Source organism: Rhipicephalus sanguineus, chromosome 1 (assembly GCF_013339695.2).
Source record: "Rhipicephalus sanguineus isolate Rsan-2018 chromosome 1, BIME_Rsan_1.4, whole genome shotgun sequence".
In the NCBI taxonomy this organism is placed as follows: Eukaryota; Metazoa; Arthropoda; class Arachnida; order Ixodida; family Ixodidae; genus Rhipicephalus; species Rhipicephalus sanguineus.
Window position 1 is genome coordinate 294,463,708 of NC_051176.1, and position 20,172 is coordinate 294,483,879.

General features: G+C 44.7%; 2 protein-coding genes across 4 annotated transcripts in view; one reads left to right on the forward strand and one right to left on the reverse strand.

Annotated features, from left to right (window-relative positions):
• The first annotated feature begins 86 nt into the window (after positions 1 to 86).
• On the forward strand, positions 87 to 9,517 carry LOC119379298 (uncharacterized protein ZK1073.1). 3 transcript variants are annotated; one of them, XM_037648567.2, is made up of 14 exons: positions 88 to 391; positions 883 to 933; positions 1,025 to 1,091; positions 1,167 to 1,284; positions 1,956 to 2,018; positions 2,108 to 2,168; positions 2,410 to 2,496; positions 2,562 to 2,642; positions 2,737 to 2,781; positions 2,876 to 2,997; positions 3,157 to 3,195; positions 3,288 to 3,420; positions 8,117 to 8,168; positions 8,242 to 9,517. In XM_037648567.2, exons 1-14 carry the CDS (start codon positions 329 to 331, stop codon positions 8,283 to 8,285), a joined length of 1,026 nt encoding a protein of 341 aa, XP_037504495.1. In that variant the 5' UTR covers positions 88 to 328; the 3' UTR covers positions 8,286 to 9,517. The 3 variants fall into 3 exon arrangements, with proteins under 3 accessions (XP_037504497.1, XP_037504495.1, XP_037504496.1); XM_037648568.2 differs by having other exon boundaries at positions 2,879 to 2,997; XM_037648569.2 differs by lacking the exon at positions 2,410 to 2,496 and having other exon boundaries at positions 87 to 391.
• Positions 9,518 to 9,519: 2 nt separating this feature from the next.
• The window catches only part of LOC119379296 (pseudouridylate synthase 1 homolog), a 36,856-nt gene continuing 26,203 nt past the window's right edge, over positions 9,520 to 20,172 (reverse strand). The window contains exons 10-12 of the mRNA XM_037648563.2: positions 12,014 to 12,084; positions 10,048 to 10,174; positions 9,520 to 9,622 (exon numbers count right to left, since the gene is read on the reverse strand). Coding sequence (XP_037504491.1) covers positions 9,533 to 9,622; positions 10,048 to 10,174; positions 12,014 to 12,084 — 288 coding nt within the window. The 3' untranslated portion in view covers positions 9,520 to 9,532. The remainder of the gene's footprint in view (positions 9,623 to 10,047; positions 10,175 to 12,013; positions 12,085 to 20,172) is intronic.

Sequence of the window (20,172 nt, forward strand, 5' to 3'; positions counted from 1 at the left end):
TGGCGATGATGATAATATTGAGTGCGCAATAAGCACCAAGCGTCGCCACCGTCGCACTGCAAACATCCTACGAACAGTTTCCGTCAACAGCAGGTGCCCTTCCAACAACGTCTGATCTGCTCCTTTTCTTTAACAAAACATCACATTTTTTCTATAGACCTTAAGCGCGCGTGTGTCGCGTATAAATTTTTAATGCCCTACACGAAAGAAAACAAATAACGTAGCCGGCCAAGGTAGCGGTACTGCGCCCAGCAACCAAAGCTACTGCACGCGCATCCGCGCAGCAGTTTAGGTTCTCGCTTGCAAAGGGCAGAAAGAAGAGCACACGATGTGTGACAGCAGCAAAATACCGTCGCTTCGGGAACAAATTTCCGAGGACTGCTACACCGAGGCAAGTGCAGTCACGCATGATCCGGTGTGGTGAAAGTGCAACTGCGCATTGGCTGCCGTTCTCCGCAGTGGTTCTCGCTGGTTCGCTAGTTTCGGTTATGAGATATCGCGCAACCTGCAAAGCGCCGGCGTCGCTGTAGTGGAAACGGCATGCATTTGTGGTGTGGAGTGTATTCTGCCTCCTTCTAGCAATCTGTCCAATTGTAAAACGCAAAACTGCATTTTCATCTACCTGCGCACAAATCATGTTGCCATACCTGCGCAACTGCGCACGAATCGGGACAGATTTTGCAATGAAATCACAGAGTAATGATATGAGATTCGCATGACGCTGCCCTGCAGCTCGTGTGGTTTCGCGTAGTGTTTGGTGCGTCATGTTGTCTGCACGGTGACACTATCTTGAAATGCATGTATTTATATGCTAGCCTAAATTAAAAAAAAAAAATGGCAATTTGGACATACCGCTTTTAAATAAGCATTCGCTCTATCCAGGCCTTCGTCGTGAAAACGCCAAGATGCGGAAGCTTAAATGTACACGTGCAGGTACGATACGTCCTTGACATTGAAACACCCTTCATGTAATACTGTGTGCAATGGGCTTAATGTCGGCTAATCAACTAATGATAACACGCAGGGTGACCTTTCCACTATGAACCCAAGAAAACCAATCTTTCTGACTGTGCACGATGTGGGCGCAACTTGTAAGTTTTAAACTAAATACATGAACATATACGTCTGGGCAGTTTGATTAAAATTCACATTTTTTTTTTTTTCAGATTTGGACTTTGTTCAGTTTGCAGCTCATCCTTGCATGACACGTGTTTGTGAGAAGGCCGTCTTTCTTCACATTGAAGTTCCTGGGCAGGCATACAATGCTCCAGACCTATCAGAAGAGTTAGTGTCCTTTGTTCATAACATTTAGTGGCACCAATGTACTCGGCACATCTCAAAGTTCAAATTGCCAGATCCACTCAGCGTGGATTTCACAACAGTTACACAATGCAGAAGTATCTCAGGAGCTGCATAATTTTTAAGGCAGTCACAATCACTGACATCAAGTGCAAAGAGGAGGAATTACAACTCAGACATGTAATACTACTTATGTATGCAATTAATATAACATACATTACCTAGGTAGGATTACTGTTAGGACTGAGTAAGATATGATGTGGTGGTAGCTCTAGCAAAGTTGCAGTCTGATGGCTCATTTGACTAGTTGCTTTCAAGCACTCTCCGAGTGCGATTTACATTTGCCTGGTTGGAAACGAGTACTCGGAACACATTTACCTGAGAGTGCCATTCTCTAGCTCAGGGTGCTTGGAGGTGTTCTCACCTGAAAGAAATTCTGCCATACTCTACTTATTCTGAAGGCAGATATCACATTCAGCTCAGATGGGCTTTTTCTGGCCCCCATCATGAGAGTGCTTTGCATTGCTTCAAACCTAGTTGGAGTGTGGTGGGAACCTGCTGAATATACCATAAATTAGTGTACTGTCTGGCTTTTTATTCAATGCAAATTATGGTTAAGCCATTATACTAAAAGTTGTTTGGCTTGGTTTGCACAGCTACAAGTTTCCATCCATGGATGATCTTGCTCAGGATATGGCCGATGTGTTGCACTACTTCAAGTATGTGCAGTCATTCAGCTTCTGCTTTTGGTTTGCATTGTCATCATGAGTAGCAGGACAAATGTACTTTGCCTTTGATATCTTGATAGGGTTCCATACTGCGTTGCACTTGGTGAAGGAGCAGGGGCAAACATCCTTGCCAGATTTACGGTAAGGCAACGTATAAACGTGTACAGCTGTAGAAAAATGGCCTGTTCTTGCATGGAGATCTGCATGAACTTCGCCATGTAGTTGAAGCTGCCACAAAAAAAATTAGAAGCGACTTCTTTGAGCTCCGAGTTACAGCTTGCACAAGCACCCCTGCTTTGTAGTATTACTGCAGTGCTTGAGCATATCCTGCATCATTTAGCATGTGCACCACATACTCAGCATAGGATTTGGTTTACTGCAGATGAATTGTCCAGAGCTTGTTTTGGGATCCATTCTGATTCACTGCTCTTGTACAGAAGCAAGCTTGGTGGAGCTCTTCAATTACCAGGTAGTCATAAATTGTGCTGGGATATATCACACACACCTGTTACATTCAACCAAATGCTTATGCAGGTTGTCTACTGGTATCAAGGTGGCAAGAAATCTGGTCCACCACCTATGGAACACTTCCTTGTGTTTCACAAGTTTGGCAAGGTAAAAAAAAAAAAAGAAAAAGCAGAGCGACTTGCAGCTCCCAATATGACTGCAAGGACATGTCTTTTATTGACAACTTCTCACTCAATCTCAGGTGCTTTCTAAGCTGCTGGAACAAAGTGGACTTTCACAGCTTGTGGTGAGAACAATAATAACTAGATGTATACATATGTGCATTATATGCAGGTAAAATGTTCTCTCTGTCTCTCCTTTTTTTTCTTTTTCTTGTTTAGCAGAACACGGATGAAACATCTGGTAAAGTGGCTCAGGGAAGCTCTGCACTTAGCTATGCCGAGAGCGTGAGGCAAAATGTCAACAGAAAGAACTCAAGTTTCTACATACAAGCTTACCTCACGTATGTTGTGTGCTTTAGTTGCAATAGCTACATATATTAAGCATCGCACCAGTCGTATGCAGAAAATTAAAAAGCACTTGGTTTCACCTGTGAAGTGTGATGCACTCCCACAAGAGTATTATAAAATAAAACGCTTTTTTCCTTTTTGCCTAAATATAGCCGAAGTGACATCTCAGGCTCCTTGAAGAAAAATTTAAAGTAAGAGTGCACTTCAGTACTACTACTATTACTACTTATTACTTTCTCTACATACAGATTAGTCAGTTTATGATATGCCATTGTACTTACAGAACTGACATACTGCTGGTGACAAGCAGTACACAAGTGCATGCAGACATGACGCAGAACATGTACAGCAAAATTGATCCTGCAAAGGCTGCCTTGCTCAAACTTGATGATGTTGAAGACATCCTCAGTGATGCAGTAAGTTGCTTGTCTTATTATTTTGTCTGATTTACTCACCTTAGTAGGATTAGGCCTCAAAGGACAACACTGGTGGTGTGCCCAGCAATTGAAAGAATTGCTATATTTAAATACTGCTTGTAGCTACTCCCTTTCCAGCTATTTCTAAATATATTGTGTAGTGTGATAAAATACATGCATGAAGGAAATAGATAATCATAACAGAAACTGTGCAGTTATTACGTTACTGGGATAGCTTTTATGCATCCTAGTAATGTTTCTGGCCTGCACAGCACTTTGCATAATGTCTGGAATTGGTCAAAACAAATGTGAATTTTTTTTTCAGCTTTGAGAGTATGACAGCATCAACTTTTGTGAAATAGGACACACATCAGAGCATTATGGATGGGCGAATATTGGGGCGTTTCGAATGTTCGAACGAATATTACAGTATTCGAATTCGCTTCGATAAGAATTTAGATTATTCGAAATGAACGAATATATACATTTCATTCTAAAAAGAGACAGGGCGTGCAAACACGGACACAAGAAAGAGATCAGGACACCACAAACGCCGACTAACAACTGTTGAGTTGTTAACAACTGTTGAGTTGTTAACAACCGTTGAGTTGTTAGTCGGCGTTTGTGGTGTCCTGACTTCTTTCTTGTGTCCGTGTTTGCACGCCCTGTCTCTTTTTAGAATGAATACGTACCAACTAGCTCAGCTCTCTGTTATTCTAAAATATATACATTTCACCGCATATAACCCCCTGTAAAGGTGGTTTCACTGCAGCGTCTAGTTGCTGTGCCGTGAAACAACCCATCCAGGGGAAATCTGCACTGCCACGAAGCCACACTTGAAGGTTAAATGTACATATTTTTTTAAGTTTAAAAGCGTGTTATATGGGCTTATATGTGCTAAGTATAGTAATTTTTAAATTTTAACGTATTGCACCACTTATAACATGCACCCTACTGCTATTCAAATCATTCAAATCTTGATACTATTAAAGGCTGCTTCCACTTCATTTCAAACCAAAAAAGTGACATTCACTCATACCTAGTTCCGATCCTTAAAAATATTGTGCAAGGGTCATGACAAAAATGCTCATTTTTCTTAATAATGTGCGGTAATTACTATTCGAACTATTTGATTCGAAATTATTCGACCAAATCACTATTCGCTTCGGATTCGCTTCGAACCTCAAATTCACTATTCGCCCGTCCCTACAGAACATGCAATAAAAGGTTGACATATGTGAAACTCAAGAAACCCCTGGAGTCTCCCTTTTGGCAAAAGGCAGAGTGAATTCACCACAACTTTTTGCTAGTGCAAGGGGTCTCAAATTCACCTCAGCTAGCGGGCTGCAGTCAGAAAATTTAGCCTGCCACAATGGCCGGGACAGTGAAGATTAGAGCAGGGGTGGGGGGTTGAACAAAATGTCAGAGAATGTTCCCATTTGAAAGAAGGAAAGAAGGCTTTCCGAATATCTCGTGTATGGGTCATTTCCGAAGGGGATTTCACGTCAGGATTCGAGAAACATATTATTTTGATACTGATCTCCAGAATGACTGAAATCTGTACGCTGATTCTGAAATAGTTTTTGTTCCACGGTTACGTTTCAACACATGGTGACAGCATGGGGTGCCTCAAGAAAAAATGCTCGAGACCAGTCATGTCTGTGTAGCTCACTAAAATATCTATTGGAAAAGATATATATATATATATATATAGGTATATATATGGGAAGAAAACAGATATTCACGGGCCAGGCTGCTAGCAAAAGGTCCTGTGGCCGGTGGGCCGCATGTTTCAGACTCCTGCTCCATACAAAGAAGTTGTACATGTTGGAAAAACTTTGTTGTATCGCAAACTCAATTGCTCCACAGTTTCGATGTTTCAGTTGCATTAGTGATGTTGCGCATTATTCCGAAAGCTTTCCCATTGTGCTACATTTCATGTTTTACATTCATACTACTACCATTTTATTTTGGATTTTTTTTACCAAATTGTGGATATCTTAGTATCTGTACTGATGGTTGGAGATGAACACCACCACAGAAAAGTATCACTAGATCCACACAGTGCCACAGCAACTGCAACGCAGGGGATGCTTTTACCAAATACTTGACCGAAACTTGGTAATGCTGTCCATTAATTGCGTCAAGCAGCTGTGAACCTTCACGTGATTTTCTGATAAGACTGGATGTGCGTAGAAAAAACTGTTGCTAAACAGTGAACCATGGCTTACTATTAACTGTGTGATTACCACGAGATAGGTGCTCCAGCCCTCATTGCAAACAATAAACCTTAAAACTTATATATCATGTAAAATTTCATTTCTTGAAGCAATACTAAGCATGTCCTTGACATGCTTATCATCATCTAATAAAATGTGCTTCTAGCAAGTATGCCCGGTGCATTGCAACATTTTTTTTTGCTACTGTCACCAGTGAACTAGGTAGCTTTTAAGAACTTAACATTTATCTCACAGTTTTTAGGCATGTAGACAATTTTTTTATTATTTTAAAGAAACGAGATTTGTCCAATTTTTCTATTTGCGCTTGCCAAAACTTCATTGTATCGAAGTAATGAAAGGGTTTGTTGCATCATAAAATTCATTGTTTATAGGTTTGATTGTATAGTAGACATTATTGGATGCAGAAAAGCAGCTCATGCATCTAAGCAATGAAAGTGCAGAGAAAACCATGGCACTCTGTAAAACTCTGCACATGTCCAATCAGTATTACGCAGCCCGATTAATCTAAGGGGGGACATGGGTCCTGAAATTTTTTTTTAATTCTTTGTCGATTGAGATGAAACTTGCTGAGTTTATGCATATTTGTGTGCAGATTTCAAATATGCAATTATTTTTCTAGTATAACATGTAGTTTTTAAAATATCAAACATTTCATATGCTTTTTGGGAGCCCCAGTTTGCCTAAACTGAGAGAGTTACAAAGTAATTAAGCACATCAGAATGACCTGGAATGAGTAGAGAGTGCAAGAAAACAAGAATAGATGTTCTAAACCCATTTGAACAAAAGTTATAGCACGATGAACATTCCAAATTAGTCTACTCCAAGCTGGGATTTCATCCACAAATATTCATAATGCCACAACTTTTGTTCAAATGGGCTTAGAACATCCATTCTTGTTTTCTTGCACTCTCTACTCATTCCAGGTCATTCCGATGTGCTTAATTACTTAGTAACTCTCTCAGTTTAGACAAACTGGGGATCCCAAAATGGCACATGGAATTCAAAAACTACATAATGTACTAGGAAAAAAATTGTATATTTGAAATCAGCACACAAATATACATAAACTCAGCGAGCTTCAATTAAATTGGTAAAGAATTGTAAAAAAAAGTTTTCAGGCGCAGCGTCCCCCCTTAATTGTTAGAGCAAAATGGAGTACATAGTGTCATTGCCGTAACAGTGACAGATGTCACCACTGTACCGTTGATGAGAAACCTGTGCTTTATGGCTGGTTTAACTGCAGACATGCATACTTCCAACTAGTTTCAAGTAATGCACCCACACACAGTACTACAATCGTACACCATCACCATCAACTTGTTTCAAAATGGAGCATAAATGAGCCAGCAGTATGGTAGGGAAGGCCATGTACACCTGGCTCCTTTTATTTCATACAGTGCAAATTGTCAGAAAAGGAAGTTGCTGCCTTGCATAGTGCTTTTGATAATTCGTTAAAGGGACTGACAACTGATTTTTCTCGATGACCCAGTTTTTTACGACGCAACGAAAAGTTCCCCCTCAATACTGGTTTAACCTGCAGTGGTTGGTTCTAAAAGCGCATGGATATTTTTGTAAGAAGAATTTTTCGATCTGAGAAGCCACTAAAAAAGTATGAGTGCCTCCTCCAGCAACGCTGAGAATTGATAGCAATTCCAATAGCCCTTCTCGCAAACTGTTCGTTACGTGTTCAACATTCTACTTTCACAGGAGTGAGTGCGACTGTGGCTAACCACCTTCATTTTGCCATTTTAAACCATTTTTTTAATATAAAATGCCAGTAGAATGAGTTTCCTGAGCGCCCGTCGTCACGTGAAATCCATTTACCACCTCACGGGCCAGGTGCTCGTGGTACTCCTCCAACTTGTCTACAGGCGCCACTAGTCCCTCACCTAATGTTCATGCTGCCCGTGGCCTCCGCAATTAGCTCCCGCAAGGGTGCATTGCCAGAGCTAATTGCAGAGGCCACGTGCTGCCGTTCATGAGCATCGGATCATATGTCAAGTGAACGTGGTGCCACTGTACTGCTCACCACAAACGAAGGTGTTTCAGCGTATTTTAGGTTAGAAAAGATTATAATAAAAAAAAGTGTACTTTGTATCAACACTGATATAGAGACGATTAACCGCGTACACCATTAAAAGGTCACGTGATCACCATCATACACATCTTCGCTTTTTTGCCATGTGAGGCAGCAAAAGTGACCTTAGGGAAGAAATAAAAAATAAATCTGCATCTATTGAGAAAAACAGGGCTCGTTTTAGCCAATACAATACACAATCTTTCCATTAGTGGGGTTATCTAAATTCGAGTTCTGAGCAGTTGTCTGTCCCTTTAAAGTTTTACTGTGGATACTGAATTGCGAATCATGATTGTGAAATTGTGAATCATGACTTGCTTGCCTGCACACCTAGATACTGCTTCTTGCTTTTTAAGTTGATGGTGCATTTTTGTTTCAGCCCGAGAAGCTTGCATACAGCCTTGTCTTATTCTGCCAAGGCTTAGGCTTACGTAAGTACTTATTACAATCTGCAGTGCAAGACTGTAGCTGACATTGACAGAATGTCTGACTGGTATATTGCAGTGAGCTCGTTGCCGATAACCACACTGACGTCCCTCCTGAAATAGACGGAAGCACCTGGATTTTGCCAACAAGCAAGATGCTTTGCTGGGCAAGTTGGTGCGGACATGATGAGTAGTAGTGAAAAAAGAAAAATTGGGAAAGAAGGGTTCTTGTACCGCTAGTCCTGTTGCCCTTCTTTCCTCATTTTTTGCTTCATTTTTCACGCTACTGTCCATCATTTGCCAACAAGTTTTGTGTGCACTCTAGCTGTTTGGAGCATTTCGCAGGAGGTGCTGGTGTTATTCAAGGATGTTTGTCACCATGTTAACTCGCAATTGTTCTTCGTACATAAATGTTTTGAAGTAATGAGGGCTGTGAGCAACAGGGAAACTTTATACTTGATCAGTGAATTATGCTTACTGCAGTGTATGCTAAGCAACTCAGTTTCATTGTTTGGCTTTATGGAGCAAGTGACTCCGTTAATACTTATTCACCAAAAGTGCTTTTGATTTTGCTTGTGTAGCTAGAAGGTTTCGTCTCTTCGTATGCTAGGCATTGAATACTTGCAGGGATGTTAATGTAATGAGAGCTCATTACATTTGAAGGTTACAAGCACCTATTAGACAGCATGCAGACATTTCTACTTGGATCACACTCGGCATAAAAGAAAAAAATGGCTTTGTTCTGCATTGTACTATATATTAGCACAAAAGCATACTAAGCTAGCACTATCTGAGCCCGCACTAACATCAGAGGCTACAAAGGACACAGTGTACAATGTTTTCAGACACACTAGATGAAAGAGTTGACTGTTGGGTGAGTTGGCGTTTTGACAGAGAAAAAACCACTGTAAGTAGAGCAGTTAGACAGGACACACAGCAAGGAACAGACGAGCGCAGGCGCCTATGCTCGCCTGTTCCTTGCTGTGTGTCCAGTCTAGTTGCGCTAATTGCGATGGTTTCTATGATACTGGATGAAACTGTCGGCATTAGCATTTTGGAACACTTCACAACTGTACAGCACAGCAACATAACACTTAAGGGCCTAGTACGTAGTAGTGGTGCATATTTTGTGGTAGTAGAATTGTGTTATTTTTTCGAGGAGTTTCTTCTTGTGCAACTCTTTTCCCAATTAAAATATTTTATGCTTTCGCAGTACGCACAAGTTACCTGCATTCCCTTGTGCACCATCCAAATGAGTGCACTGCAATAGTGATATGTGTGACTGCAATTTCTGCAAAGGGCCACTTCCAGGCCCCAGCAACATGTTAATGAAATAAATATGCATAAGACCAAAATCGGCTGTGGTTACTTTATTGTACACTTTTCTTTTTGAGCTCTAAAGATTCCTCTGCATTGTCGTCAGTATTTTCCTTCTTCAAACTGCAATCTTGAGCTTCCTTCTAGTGATAAGGAAAAAGAAAAAGCACAATGTAATATTAGTGGGATTTCCTTAAAAGATTAATGTACACTTCTTAGCTTGTAGGGACCATGACTCCAGTTAATTTAGTGCTTAGCATATGCATACACATTTATGCATGTGGTATACATTAACTATACTAAACATTGATTGTATGCTCATTACAGAGCTCCAAGTGTCTGTGAGTGCACTTAAATTATTGTACATGTATATACGTATATATATATGTGTGTCCACACAAAAAAAGAAATAAGGTGTGGGATGGATGCAGGAACAGAAAGAGGTAAAAAAGCTCCACGACTTTTCTTTTAAGACATCACTGATAAGCCTGGCCACAATGTGATTTGGTCTAATAAAGTTTAAAACAACTGGAAGCAAACTGACATCCTCAACACTGCAGCAACTTGCCTCATCGTCTGGACCATCATCATCACTCCCAGCCAAATTACATAGCTCTGCATCTTCAAGCGTCGGTGGTCCTGGCTCACGTACATCGTAGGAGTGAAGTGGCAGGTTCTCCATCCAGTTTAACATTCTGATAAACACAGTCATCGGAAATATGTGCCATGCAAAAAGAGATCATTTACATGTGAACTATGTGCTTACAACAGGGTAGAGAAGCGCTAAAGTGTAAAGTGAGGGGTAACCAGATAACAAAAATGGAGGGAATTTAAAGCTTCCGCTGAAAATTTGCAAGCTGGGCCTGAAGCAAGTAACCAAACAAGCAGCACAAGGTGACAGCATAATGTGGCCAAGTAGCCCTTGCCTTTGCCACTGAAACCACTTGACAGTGTTAAAGATTCAGCAGTTAGACTGCATCGTAACTTGACCCAGTCCCTCCTTGAAATTACCTTCTAAATAATCTTGAGGGAATGACATGTAAACTTACGCGAGTTACTAGGCAGATTAACTTCTGTTTGGCTAGTACAAAATTAATTTTGCACACAGTACAAGCATTTATCTGAAGACACACTGTGTTAGAATTTGACTAAACCTCTGAAATTGCAATTGAGGCTCATTCCCACTTGCGACTAACACTGGTAAAGCGACCAACTTAGTTGCAAATGGCCGCTGTGGTCGCAAAGCAACTGCTTTGGCTCAGTCACTTGCTGCTTGATTTTTCAGTCGTGCGACTGAAGTTGCAAACCTCTTAACCAATCAGGTGTACAGGAACAGGATGTCAGCTTATCTTATACGGCAATGGAAGTTCGAGCCATAGGTCGACAAAAAAATTGGAGCTCACTCAGACTCACTCAAGAAATATATTTTGCTCTGAGGGCTCACTCAGACTCGGACTCACCAAAATTTTCCTCAACCAGCTCACTAAACTTTTTCTTAACCAGACTCACTCGGACTCAAACTCACCAACAATTACTCAGCCAGACTTAATCAGACTCACGGCTTGGCCTGAATCTGAGTGAGCCTGAGTGAGTCGTCTCGGGAGTCCGTTAGCGTAAAGTTAGCTTTTTCGATCATGGTGTCTATGCTCTTTAGAGCCATTATCTCGCATAATCGGTGCTCTACAGTACACCTTTTGATCTTGTACGTTCGCATACGAGTTATCAGTGGTTTCAATCCAGTAAGGATATTTTTATGAAATACGCGACTCACGAGATATTTTTGTCAGGAACTTCCCGTGAAAGAGCTTGCGGACGAGGTCACGGCACCCCCACCCCCAACTCACGCCTCTGATCAATAAATATTGACGTGGCGCATGAACACATGTGCGTTGAGATATATGTGAATAGATTTGAGTATAAGCGTAAGCCAATATAAGACTGATAGTAATGCTGAAGACGAGTAGATAGGACCATAGGTCGGCAATAAGAAATGGAGCTCACTCAGACTCACTCAAGAAATATATTTTGCGTTTAGGGCTCACTCGGACTAAGGCTCACGAATATTTTCCTCAACTGCACTCACTCGGACTCAAGACTCACTAAAATTTTCCTCAGCCGGACTCACTCGGACTCAAACGCATGAAAATATTACTCACCCAGACTCGCACAGACTCAGACTCATGGCCTGATCTGAGTCTGAGTGAGTTCGCCGACCTATGGTTCGAGCCGATGTGAATTCGGTATGGTGACAAGCTTAGGTTGCACGCAGGTTGCGTGCAGGTGTGAACATCGGTTGCCTTGAGTTGCTATTTGGTTCCCCGTCGCAAATGGTCACGTGGCTGGTGCTCGTCGCAAGTGTGAAGGAGCTTTTACTGACACGCAACACTAATAGTGTTGTCTATACAACTGAGCTTCAAAAGCACAGCTGTGTGAATGCTTGCACTTTCAATTAGATGAGGGAAGGAAAGCCAAGCTCAGAATTCTGAAAATGTGAAAGAAGTTGGACACAATAAATTTAACAGCCAAAAGGATACGACTTTTCATTTTTCTCCGTCTCCACAATTGTGGGGAAGATGTGCTTCTCCTTGAATGCCTGGATCAAGTCCTGCGTTCAAAAGCAAGAAGGAACGCTCAATGCCTGCCACTGCAACCATCATTTGAAATCTGCAACAAGGTGAACAAACTGTTCAATTGACACACAAAAGCCCGTAACAATGAAAAGCATACCAGCCAACCTGGGGGCCTTGAAATTCAGGAGATTCATAAATTGGCAGGGGACAAAACAAAACTGGCATACATTTTTATTTATTGATTCTCATGGCTGCAGCAACGCCATGGACAGCTCTGAATAACTGCCATTAAGGTTCCTAGATGTCGGCAATCATACTAGTAGTCTTAATTATGTATGGCGTGTGCAAGGGTGTGTATTATGGGGGAAAACATGCTGTGTCCTAGGACAGATAGTAGCTCCTTCCCAGTCTTGACACACTTGTCTGCCTGATGCCAATGTACTACAGCAACTTTTGTTCATCTGCCTTCTGCTGCACTGGACTTCGTGTAGCGTAGAATACTGAGATGAACGGGGGGGAAAAAAGCCCGCAATATTGGTGCACAGGAAATGAAGTTATTAGTCTTCAACTATCAAAACAACAGCAGACGAAGAGAAAAAACGTTCCTTTTCACGTTTCACTCAGCCACTCACGTCAATAGCTGGTTACAATCACCACGCGTCTCTTATAGAGAGTTTCGCAGCATGGTGGTCGTTGCATAATGTACTTAGCATTGTTTTGCAAATGTTTTCAAAATTTGACATTTAAAAACAGAAATCCTTTTGTATCAAGTGTTTTTATCATTTTTAGCACACAATACTGTGGCCTTGCTGGGACCATATGAATATTACATGCGACTTGTTGTGTCAAGCCAGTCAAAATGCCCAGCCATTGCAGTCACTGCCACATGATGAAACGTCATAACAAAAATAGCCATTGTGCATCGCTGTAGTACAAAATTAACATGGTTTCTCTACTGAATTAAAATTATAACAACTTTGTTTTCAGCGCGCCACTTGTACAATGACATTGGTACATTCCACAGTACCAGAAGAAGTGATGAAAACGACATGCTTAAAGGGACACTACAGGCAAATATTAAGTCTACGTTGATTGTTGAAATAGCGGTCCAGAAACCTCGTAGTGCTATTTTTATGACAAGGAAGTGCTTATTTTGAAATAAAATCACGTTTTAGTGGTCCGCATCGCGTTAGCGCACTTCAAATCACCCGCCTGAAATCAGTCTTTCACATGTCACTGCTGCCGTGCCCAACGTTGCCCGCCTTTACTGCGCGGCGGGCATCCGGCAACATCACATGCATGTGGCATTTTGTCGAACTTTCTGTCAGAGCGACTTTCACGAGCGCGCAAAACACACGCGGCAGTACGCGATACCGAAACTACCACTGAGACGCGACCGCGTGAGCGAACCAGGGCGCCGGGCGAAGCGCAGTTTGGCGAAAACGGAACCTTTGAACCACGCGTGCCGTTCCCCATGGCAACGCCAAAGAGGTTCTTTTTTCCATGAATCAAACAGAAACGAACAATCAGCATTTTATTACATCTCTTGATGCACGGAAGGTTCTTTTTTTATTGCTGCTAGTTTGATTTCTAGTGATTAATTGTAGGCAGACTCTCATACGTCATCGGGATCATTTTCAAAATGTGCCGCTTGTGGCGCTCATCATGTGATACATTTAGCTTAATTTCTCAGTAAGTAGGGCACTGCTGTTGATAATATTGCTGTTTTAGACGTTGTCATACATTGAGCTTTCACTCTGACATAAATTGTTATTTGCCTTTAGTGTCCCTTTAATCTGTGTCATATGGCAGCTTTACGAAGCGTCCGGCACGTAACCAAGGCCAGAAAATTTTAAAATTGCCCTCCTTTATTTTCTTTTGGCAGCGGAGTTAGGGCTATTTTTTAGGCGACTTGTGGCTGTGCCCATACAATCAGGAGGAATGCTCAAAATTCTAGTCTCCCAGGCAAATCGTGAGAGTTGGCAGGTATGGAAAAGCCATTTGAACATGACCAATGTACAAAAGCTCAGTCTTGAGAGCCTAGTTCCATTCTACTACACTGCAATCCTTTTGGGAATAATCAAGTTGCACTACGCATCAAGCAAAAACAACTCTACAAGCATTATGAAAGTTATCTTTACGGTATTGTAGATCAGTGAATGAACATTCCATATATATAATATCAAAGTCTAAGCACATGCATTGGCATCATCACAAAATTACGCTGTGTGGAATGCGTCTCAAAGCTTTCTTATTCTTTAGGTTATTGCAGAACAAACAGTAAACTACAAAATCTGATAAGCAGCTGCACTCAGTAATGCAAGGCCAAGTTTCTGCTGGCACCTGTTTAAAACAGGCCTTTATGTCATCTCATTAGTAGAGCTGTGCGAATAGCAAAATTTTGGGTTCGAAGCGAATTCGAATAACAAAGATTGAGTGCGAGTCGAATCGAATAATTTTCTAATATTTCTCAAACATTTTTTGAATAATTCAAAGTGAAATTACAGAAAAATTTGCAGAGAATCCCTAAGTATGTTCTTGTGAGAAAGCAACATGAAAGTGTTTCTTTTCGCTAGGTTGATGAAGCGCTGCTGGGGTCATATTTCATAGTTGTCTTTCTTATCAAGAATGAGGCAATGTAGAGGCTGAATTGTACTTATGTACATGATTTGGTGCAACCAAAGTGTTGCCGACAACACTTTACACGTGATAGGCAGAGATGCCATTTCCTCAGCCTCTCCTCCTCTTTCAAGTTCTGTGGAAGCCCAACTGATGTGGCAGACAAGGGTGTGCTCCCTTCAAGTCCGGAGTTCCAAATCTGCCTCGTACACGTCGATATATAAGAACATCTGAAATTTTGGATGCTAAAAAGCTTCGGCGTCCGATTTTTCGGACTTCCTGACCAAGTTTCAGGTCCAAAACAGCATTAATTGAGCCCCCAACTCTGCCACATCTTTCATCTCCATACTGGAACTAGCGTTTTTTCGAGTTAATACATTTGCGACCGTAGCGGAGCTTGAAAGGCAGCTTTGCCGCAATACGGGGGTGTGATGAGGTGAAGCATATTGAAAATCTAGGGACCACTTCTAAACGGACGTTGACTGTCTCTTGGCTAAGTTCGACCGTAACGGAGCTTGAAAGGCAGCTTTGCCACAATACGGGGGTGTGAGGAGGTGAAGCATACTGAAAATCTAGGGACCACTTCTAAACGGACGTTGATGATGATGACAAACTTTATTTATGTACAGGCAAAGCTCCTGTGGATTGCCCCGTAGGGGCCTTGCTGATGGTCGGGGCCCTTAGTCCAGGGCTCCGCTGGCTCTTGCCATCCGCTCTGTTCTCTGAACGAGCCTGATCTGGTCGTCGAGGGCCGGGCTGGACAGCAGTGCCTCCCATTGCTCACATGAGGTGTTCATGTTGTGGTGTTCAAGGTTGTGTAGTGTGCACTCCCACGTAATGTGGTACAGGGTTGGTGCGGCCCCGCACCATGGGCATTCATCCCTGTAAGATGTGGGGTGCATGCGGTGTAGTGTGTGTAGGTTTTTGTAGGTTCCGGTTTGGAGTCTACGCCATGCAGTGGCCTCCTTCGTCGCAAGCTTTTGATGAGGTGGTGGATACCGTAGGCGTCGCCCTCTGTGGTAATTCAGTATTGTGGCATACTGGAGGTCAACTGGCTCCGGGTCCGCTGCAGTCGACGTAAGGAGCGCTCGGTTGTGTACGAAGCCTCGAGCTGCCCGGTCGGCGTGCAGGTTACCCGTGATGCCAGAGTGGCCTGGTATCCATATGACGGTCTGTATGTAGGAGTCGTCCTTGCCTTCCCTTGGTATTTGTGCAAGGACATGTGCCGCAGGCACACCAATTCTGCCCTGTAGGAAGTTCCTGCAGGCCTGCTGGGAGTCTGTGAGTATTGTCAGCGGCTTGTTTGCATGCAGGCCTTCGCGGATGGCAAGTGCGATGGCCAGCTCTTCGGCTTCTGTGATCTTGCAAGGGCGGACAGATGCTCCAGAGGTTATGTGGCTTCGGCGGTCGCATACCACTGCCACTGCTCCTTTAGTCGTCGTCCCATACATGGCCGCGTCCATAAAACGGGCTATAGTTTGGAATCGATAGGTTTTCTGGAAGTATTGGGCCCTTGCTCTCCTTCTGCCGCTGTGTAGGTTGAGGTCCATGTTGCGTGGAATTGGGGCAATGTGATAGCCCTCCCGGACATGACGAGGTATCTCGCAGGTTTCCTGGGCTCTCGTTGTCGAGGCTTGGAATCCTAGGGTTTTTAGGACCTGCTGGCCCGTGCGAGTACGCTCAAGTCTCTGTTGTTGTGAGACGTGAAGGGCTTCAACAAGTTCGCTGAGGGTGTTATGAAGCCCCAGTGCCATCAATTTCTCAGTGGATGTACTCGTTGGCAGACGGAGAGCAGTCTTGAATGCCATTCTCAAGAGGGTGTCGGCCCGTCTGGTCTCAGATTGTGTGAGATTATAATAAGGTAGGCTATATGTTATTCGGCTTACCACCAGGCTTCGAACAAGTCGAAGGGTGTCTCCTTCCTTCATCCCTCTTTTCTTAGATGTCACCCGAGATATCATGCGTGATATAGCCTTGACGCTGGTTTGGAGGAGCATAAGGGTGTGGGTGGCTCGTTGGTTACTCTGCAGCCACATGCCCAGGATCCTGATCAATGGTTTCTCTGGTATGAGGTTTCCATTGAGGTATACCTCAAGTTTTTGTGATGGGTCTGTGGAGGCTGCGTGGTTACGTCTGCTTCGCCATACACGTAAGATTTCAGATTTCTCTGGGGAGCACTGTAGACCCCGCTGGCTGACATATTCTTGGATGATGTGAGCTGCAGTTTGCAGGCGCTCTTCCTTTTCAGCGAGTGATCCTTTTGTGGTCCAGAGTGTCATGTCGTCTGCATAGAAGGCGTGTCGGAGCCCTTCCACCTCCTGCAGTTTTCTGGCAAGGCCGACCATGGCTACGTTGAAGAGCGTGGGTGATATTACTGCTCCTTGCAGCGTGCCCTTGTTGGGAGGTTGGTATGCAGGAGTCTGGAGCTCTCCGATCTTCAACTCCGCTGTGCGTTGGCTTAAGAAGCTCTGAATGTATTTGTATGTTCTTTCACCACAGTTGGTCTTTGCGAGCCCCTCCAGTATTCCTTGGTGGCTGATGTTGTCGAAAGCCCCTTTAATGTCGATGGCTAAGAGGACGTGTTCACCGTTGCGGGGAACGTTGCTGAGAACCTCTTCCTTGAGTTGTAGTAGTACGTCCTGCGACGACAGGACGTCCTGTGAAGATGGCGGCGGAGGTGCTGTGTTCGTCGCGTCGTCTCCGCGACTATTGAACTTCCCAAGCAGTTGAAATTCCCGGACGCCACTGGGATGAGTGGAGCGCCATCGTAAACGTTCAGGCGACTCAATCGAACCAAAATTTTTGGCGAGTCGAAGTTTTACGAGCAACGAGAGCCCCAACCCGCTGGGCGCTGCCGACGGGAAGGTTAGGCCTAAACCAAACGCCGGGGCGCCGGAGACCCACAGGCGGCTGATGCGTCGTTCGTGAGCCGCGGAGGCAACCCAACCCTGGTCGCTGCGATCACCCGAAACCTGGACAACGTCGCCCTTCTACCAAACACCACAGAAAATATGGAAGATGCGCCCAAGACACAAGACAATGCCCCAATGGACGAGGCCTCGCCGGGGCCGTCTCTCGTACTCCCGGAACAGCTCATGCATCAAGAATATCAATGGCAAACGGTCTTCTCCCTTCATCGGCGACGCCGCCTGTGAAAACAACAAATCTCTGGTGAACAGGAACCGGGCGAGCGCACTTCTACATCGAAATCCACGCCGGCAGAACTAGCCCTAACCCGGACGCCAGACACCGGTGAGCCGTGCGAGCACGCCGAAGAAGCTCCCGACAACGCGGACGCACGGAGTAGGCCTCGCCAACGCGTGCCACCGCTCCCGCGCGCTGACCTGAAGGTCATAATTCGCCCGAGCCCAGGGCTGATCGTTCGAGAACTGCGTTCCTATCAGGTGGCCAAGGCGATCATCCAAGCCACTGGACGGGCGTCAGCATGCAAGGGGGAAGACTTCATCGTCCGCCTGAGACGCGGGTCGAACATCATCATCGTGAGCACCCCTCACGAAGCTACGGCGGCTACACTCGTGAAAATTACGAGCCTCACCTTCCAGGAACGGCCACACCCTGTGAAGGTATATCTGTCAACACCCAAGGACCTGTCTAAAGGTGTCGTGCACGGCATCGACGCGGGCACCAGCGAAGAAGAGCTTCTAGCAAATCTTCGGGTACGCACACATGGAGTTCGCATCGTGCGAGCCTGCATGCTCGGACAATCGCAGACGGCACTGCTCCACTTTGAGGGCCCCCAACTGCCTCAATTGGTCTACTTCTATGGAGGGGAGATGCCCTGCCGATGCTACCAGCCGACAAGGCAGTTCTGCCCCATCTGCCGAAGCCCCGGACACCGACCAGACGTATGCCCCAACCCAACGGCTCGAGCATGCGACGTTTGCAACCTTCCAAACCCAGAAGCCGGTCACACCTGCGTTCCGAAGTGCGCCCTGTGTGGAGGGCCCCATCTCACAGCCGCAAAAGAATGCGAAAACAAACTAAAGCGCATTCAGACCTGGCCAAAACCTGCCACCACCGAGCCGCCAAGTGCCCACCGATCTCCGCCACCTGCCATCACCGAGCCGCCAAATGCCCACAGGTCTCCGCCAGCTTCCAGTTCGAGAACTAAGTCCCGCTCACGCCTACAACCCAGGCCTCAATCCCAGTCACCCAAACGACGATCGAGGTCGATGCCCCAGCACCAGAGGCAGGCAGCAGCCACCGCAGCACCCGATGACAACGGGTTCTCCCAGCACCAACAAAATAGGGAAGGCATCGGTCCCCCCACAGGGACCGATGCCAACAAAGACAGGGTAAGCCGGACAGCAGCAGCTTCCCACTCGCACCAAAACCAACAGTCTCCACCATCCGCAAAATTCGAACAGGAACTCGCGAGCATAAAAACACAGGTACAAACACTCACACAAGAAAACAGACACCTCAAAGAACTAGTGACACAACTCACACAGAAACCACAGGAAACAGTGTCACACCAAGCCATCACTGACCTGCAGCACCAATTCGAGGCCATCCGCACCCAGATGCAGGCCTTCATGGACGACATTCGCACTCAGCTGGGACAGCTGACAAAGACTGCACTTAACGGCACACAGGCAGCAGTTGCAGAAACAGAAGCACCGAAAGACAGCACGGCCAAAGACAAGATTCACCACACGGAACTACGCAATAGACTACGACAGAACCTCCACAAGATAACCTCTACGACAGGATCAAACCACATACCCCAGACTCAAACAAAAGCAACCACGTCTAAACATGCCTAGACCACGCAAGCAAGTCAAAGAAAACTTAGAACTCTGGCAATGGAACTGCCGCGGGTACCGAAAGAAAAAAGGGCTGCTGACACAACTGATCGCTCAATCTTCAAGGCCACCAGGGGTCATCGCCCTACAAGAGATCGGTACCCGACCAACACTTCAGGGATATGAAGCATATCACTCGAGTCAAGATGACAAGTGGAAGGTAGCCACGCTCGTGGATAAAAACATCACAACTATACAACATAAACTGGACGACAACATAGACGTACTGCATGTACTCCTCGAACTCGTCTACAAAGGCAACCAGAAACAAAGTGCTTTCATTTTAAACATCTATAGCCCCCCACGTCAGAGGCGGGCTACCATTGCCAAACTCTTCCGAGACACCCTTTGCCTCGCCAAAGAAAACCCACTAGTCATTATGGGCGACTTCAACGCGCAGAACATGCTATGGGGATACCAGAGGCGTGACTGGAAAGGCCTCCAGCTGGAGACAACGATGGAATTGTGTCAACTCATGGTCATCACAGACCCCAGCACACCGACAAGGGAGGGAAACAGTGTAACACGTGACACAACACCCGACCTCACTTTCATCACACAAACCACACGAGCCGAATGGCACAACACACTCGAAAACTTGGGAAGTGATCACTACATACTGAACATAACACTACAGACCGGACGCCTACGCAGGGATATTGGCACAGCCAAATTAAC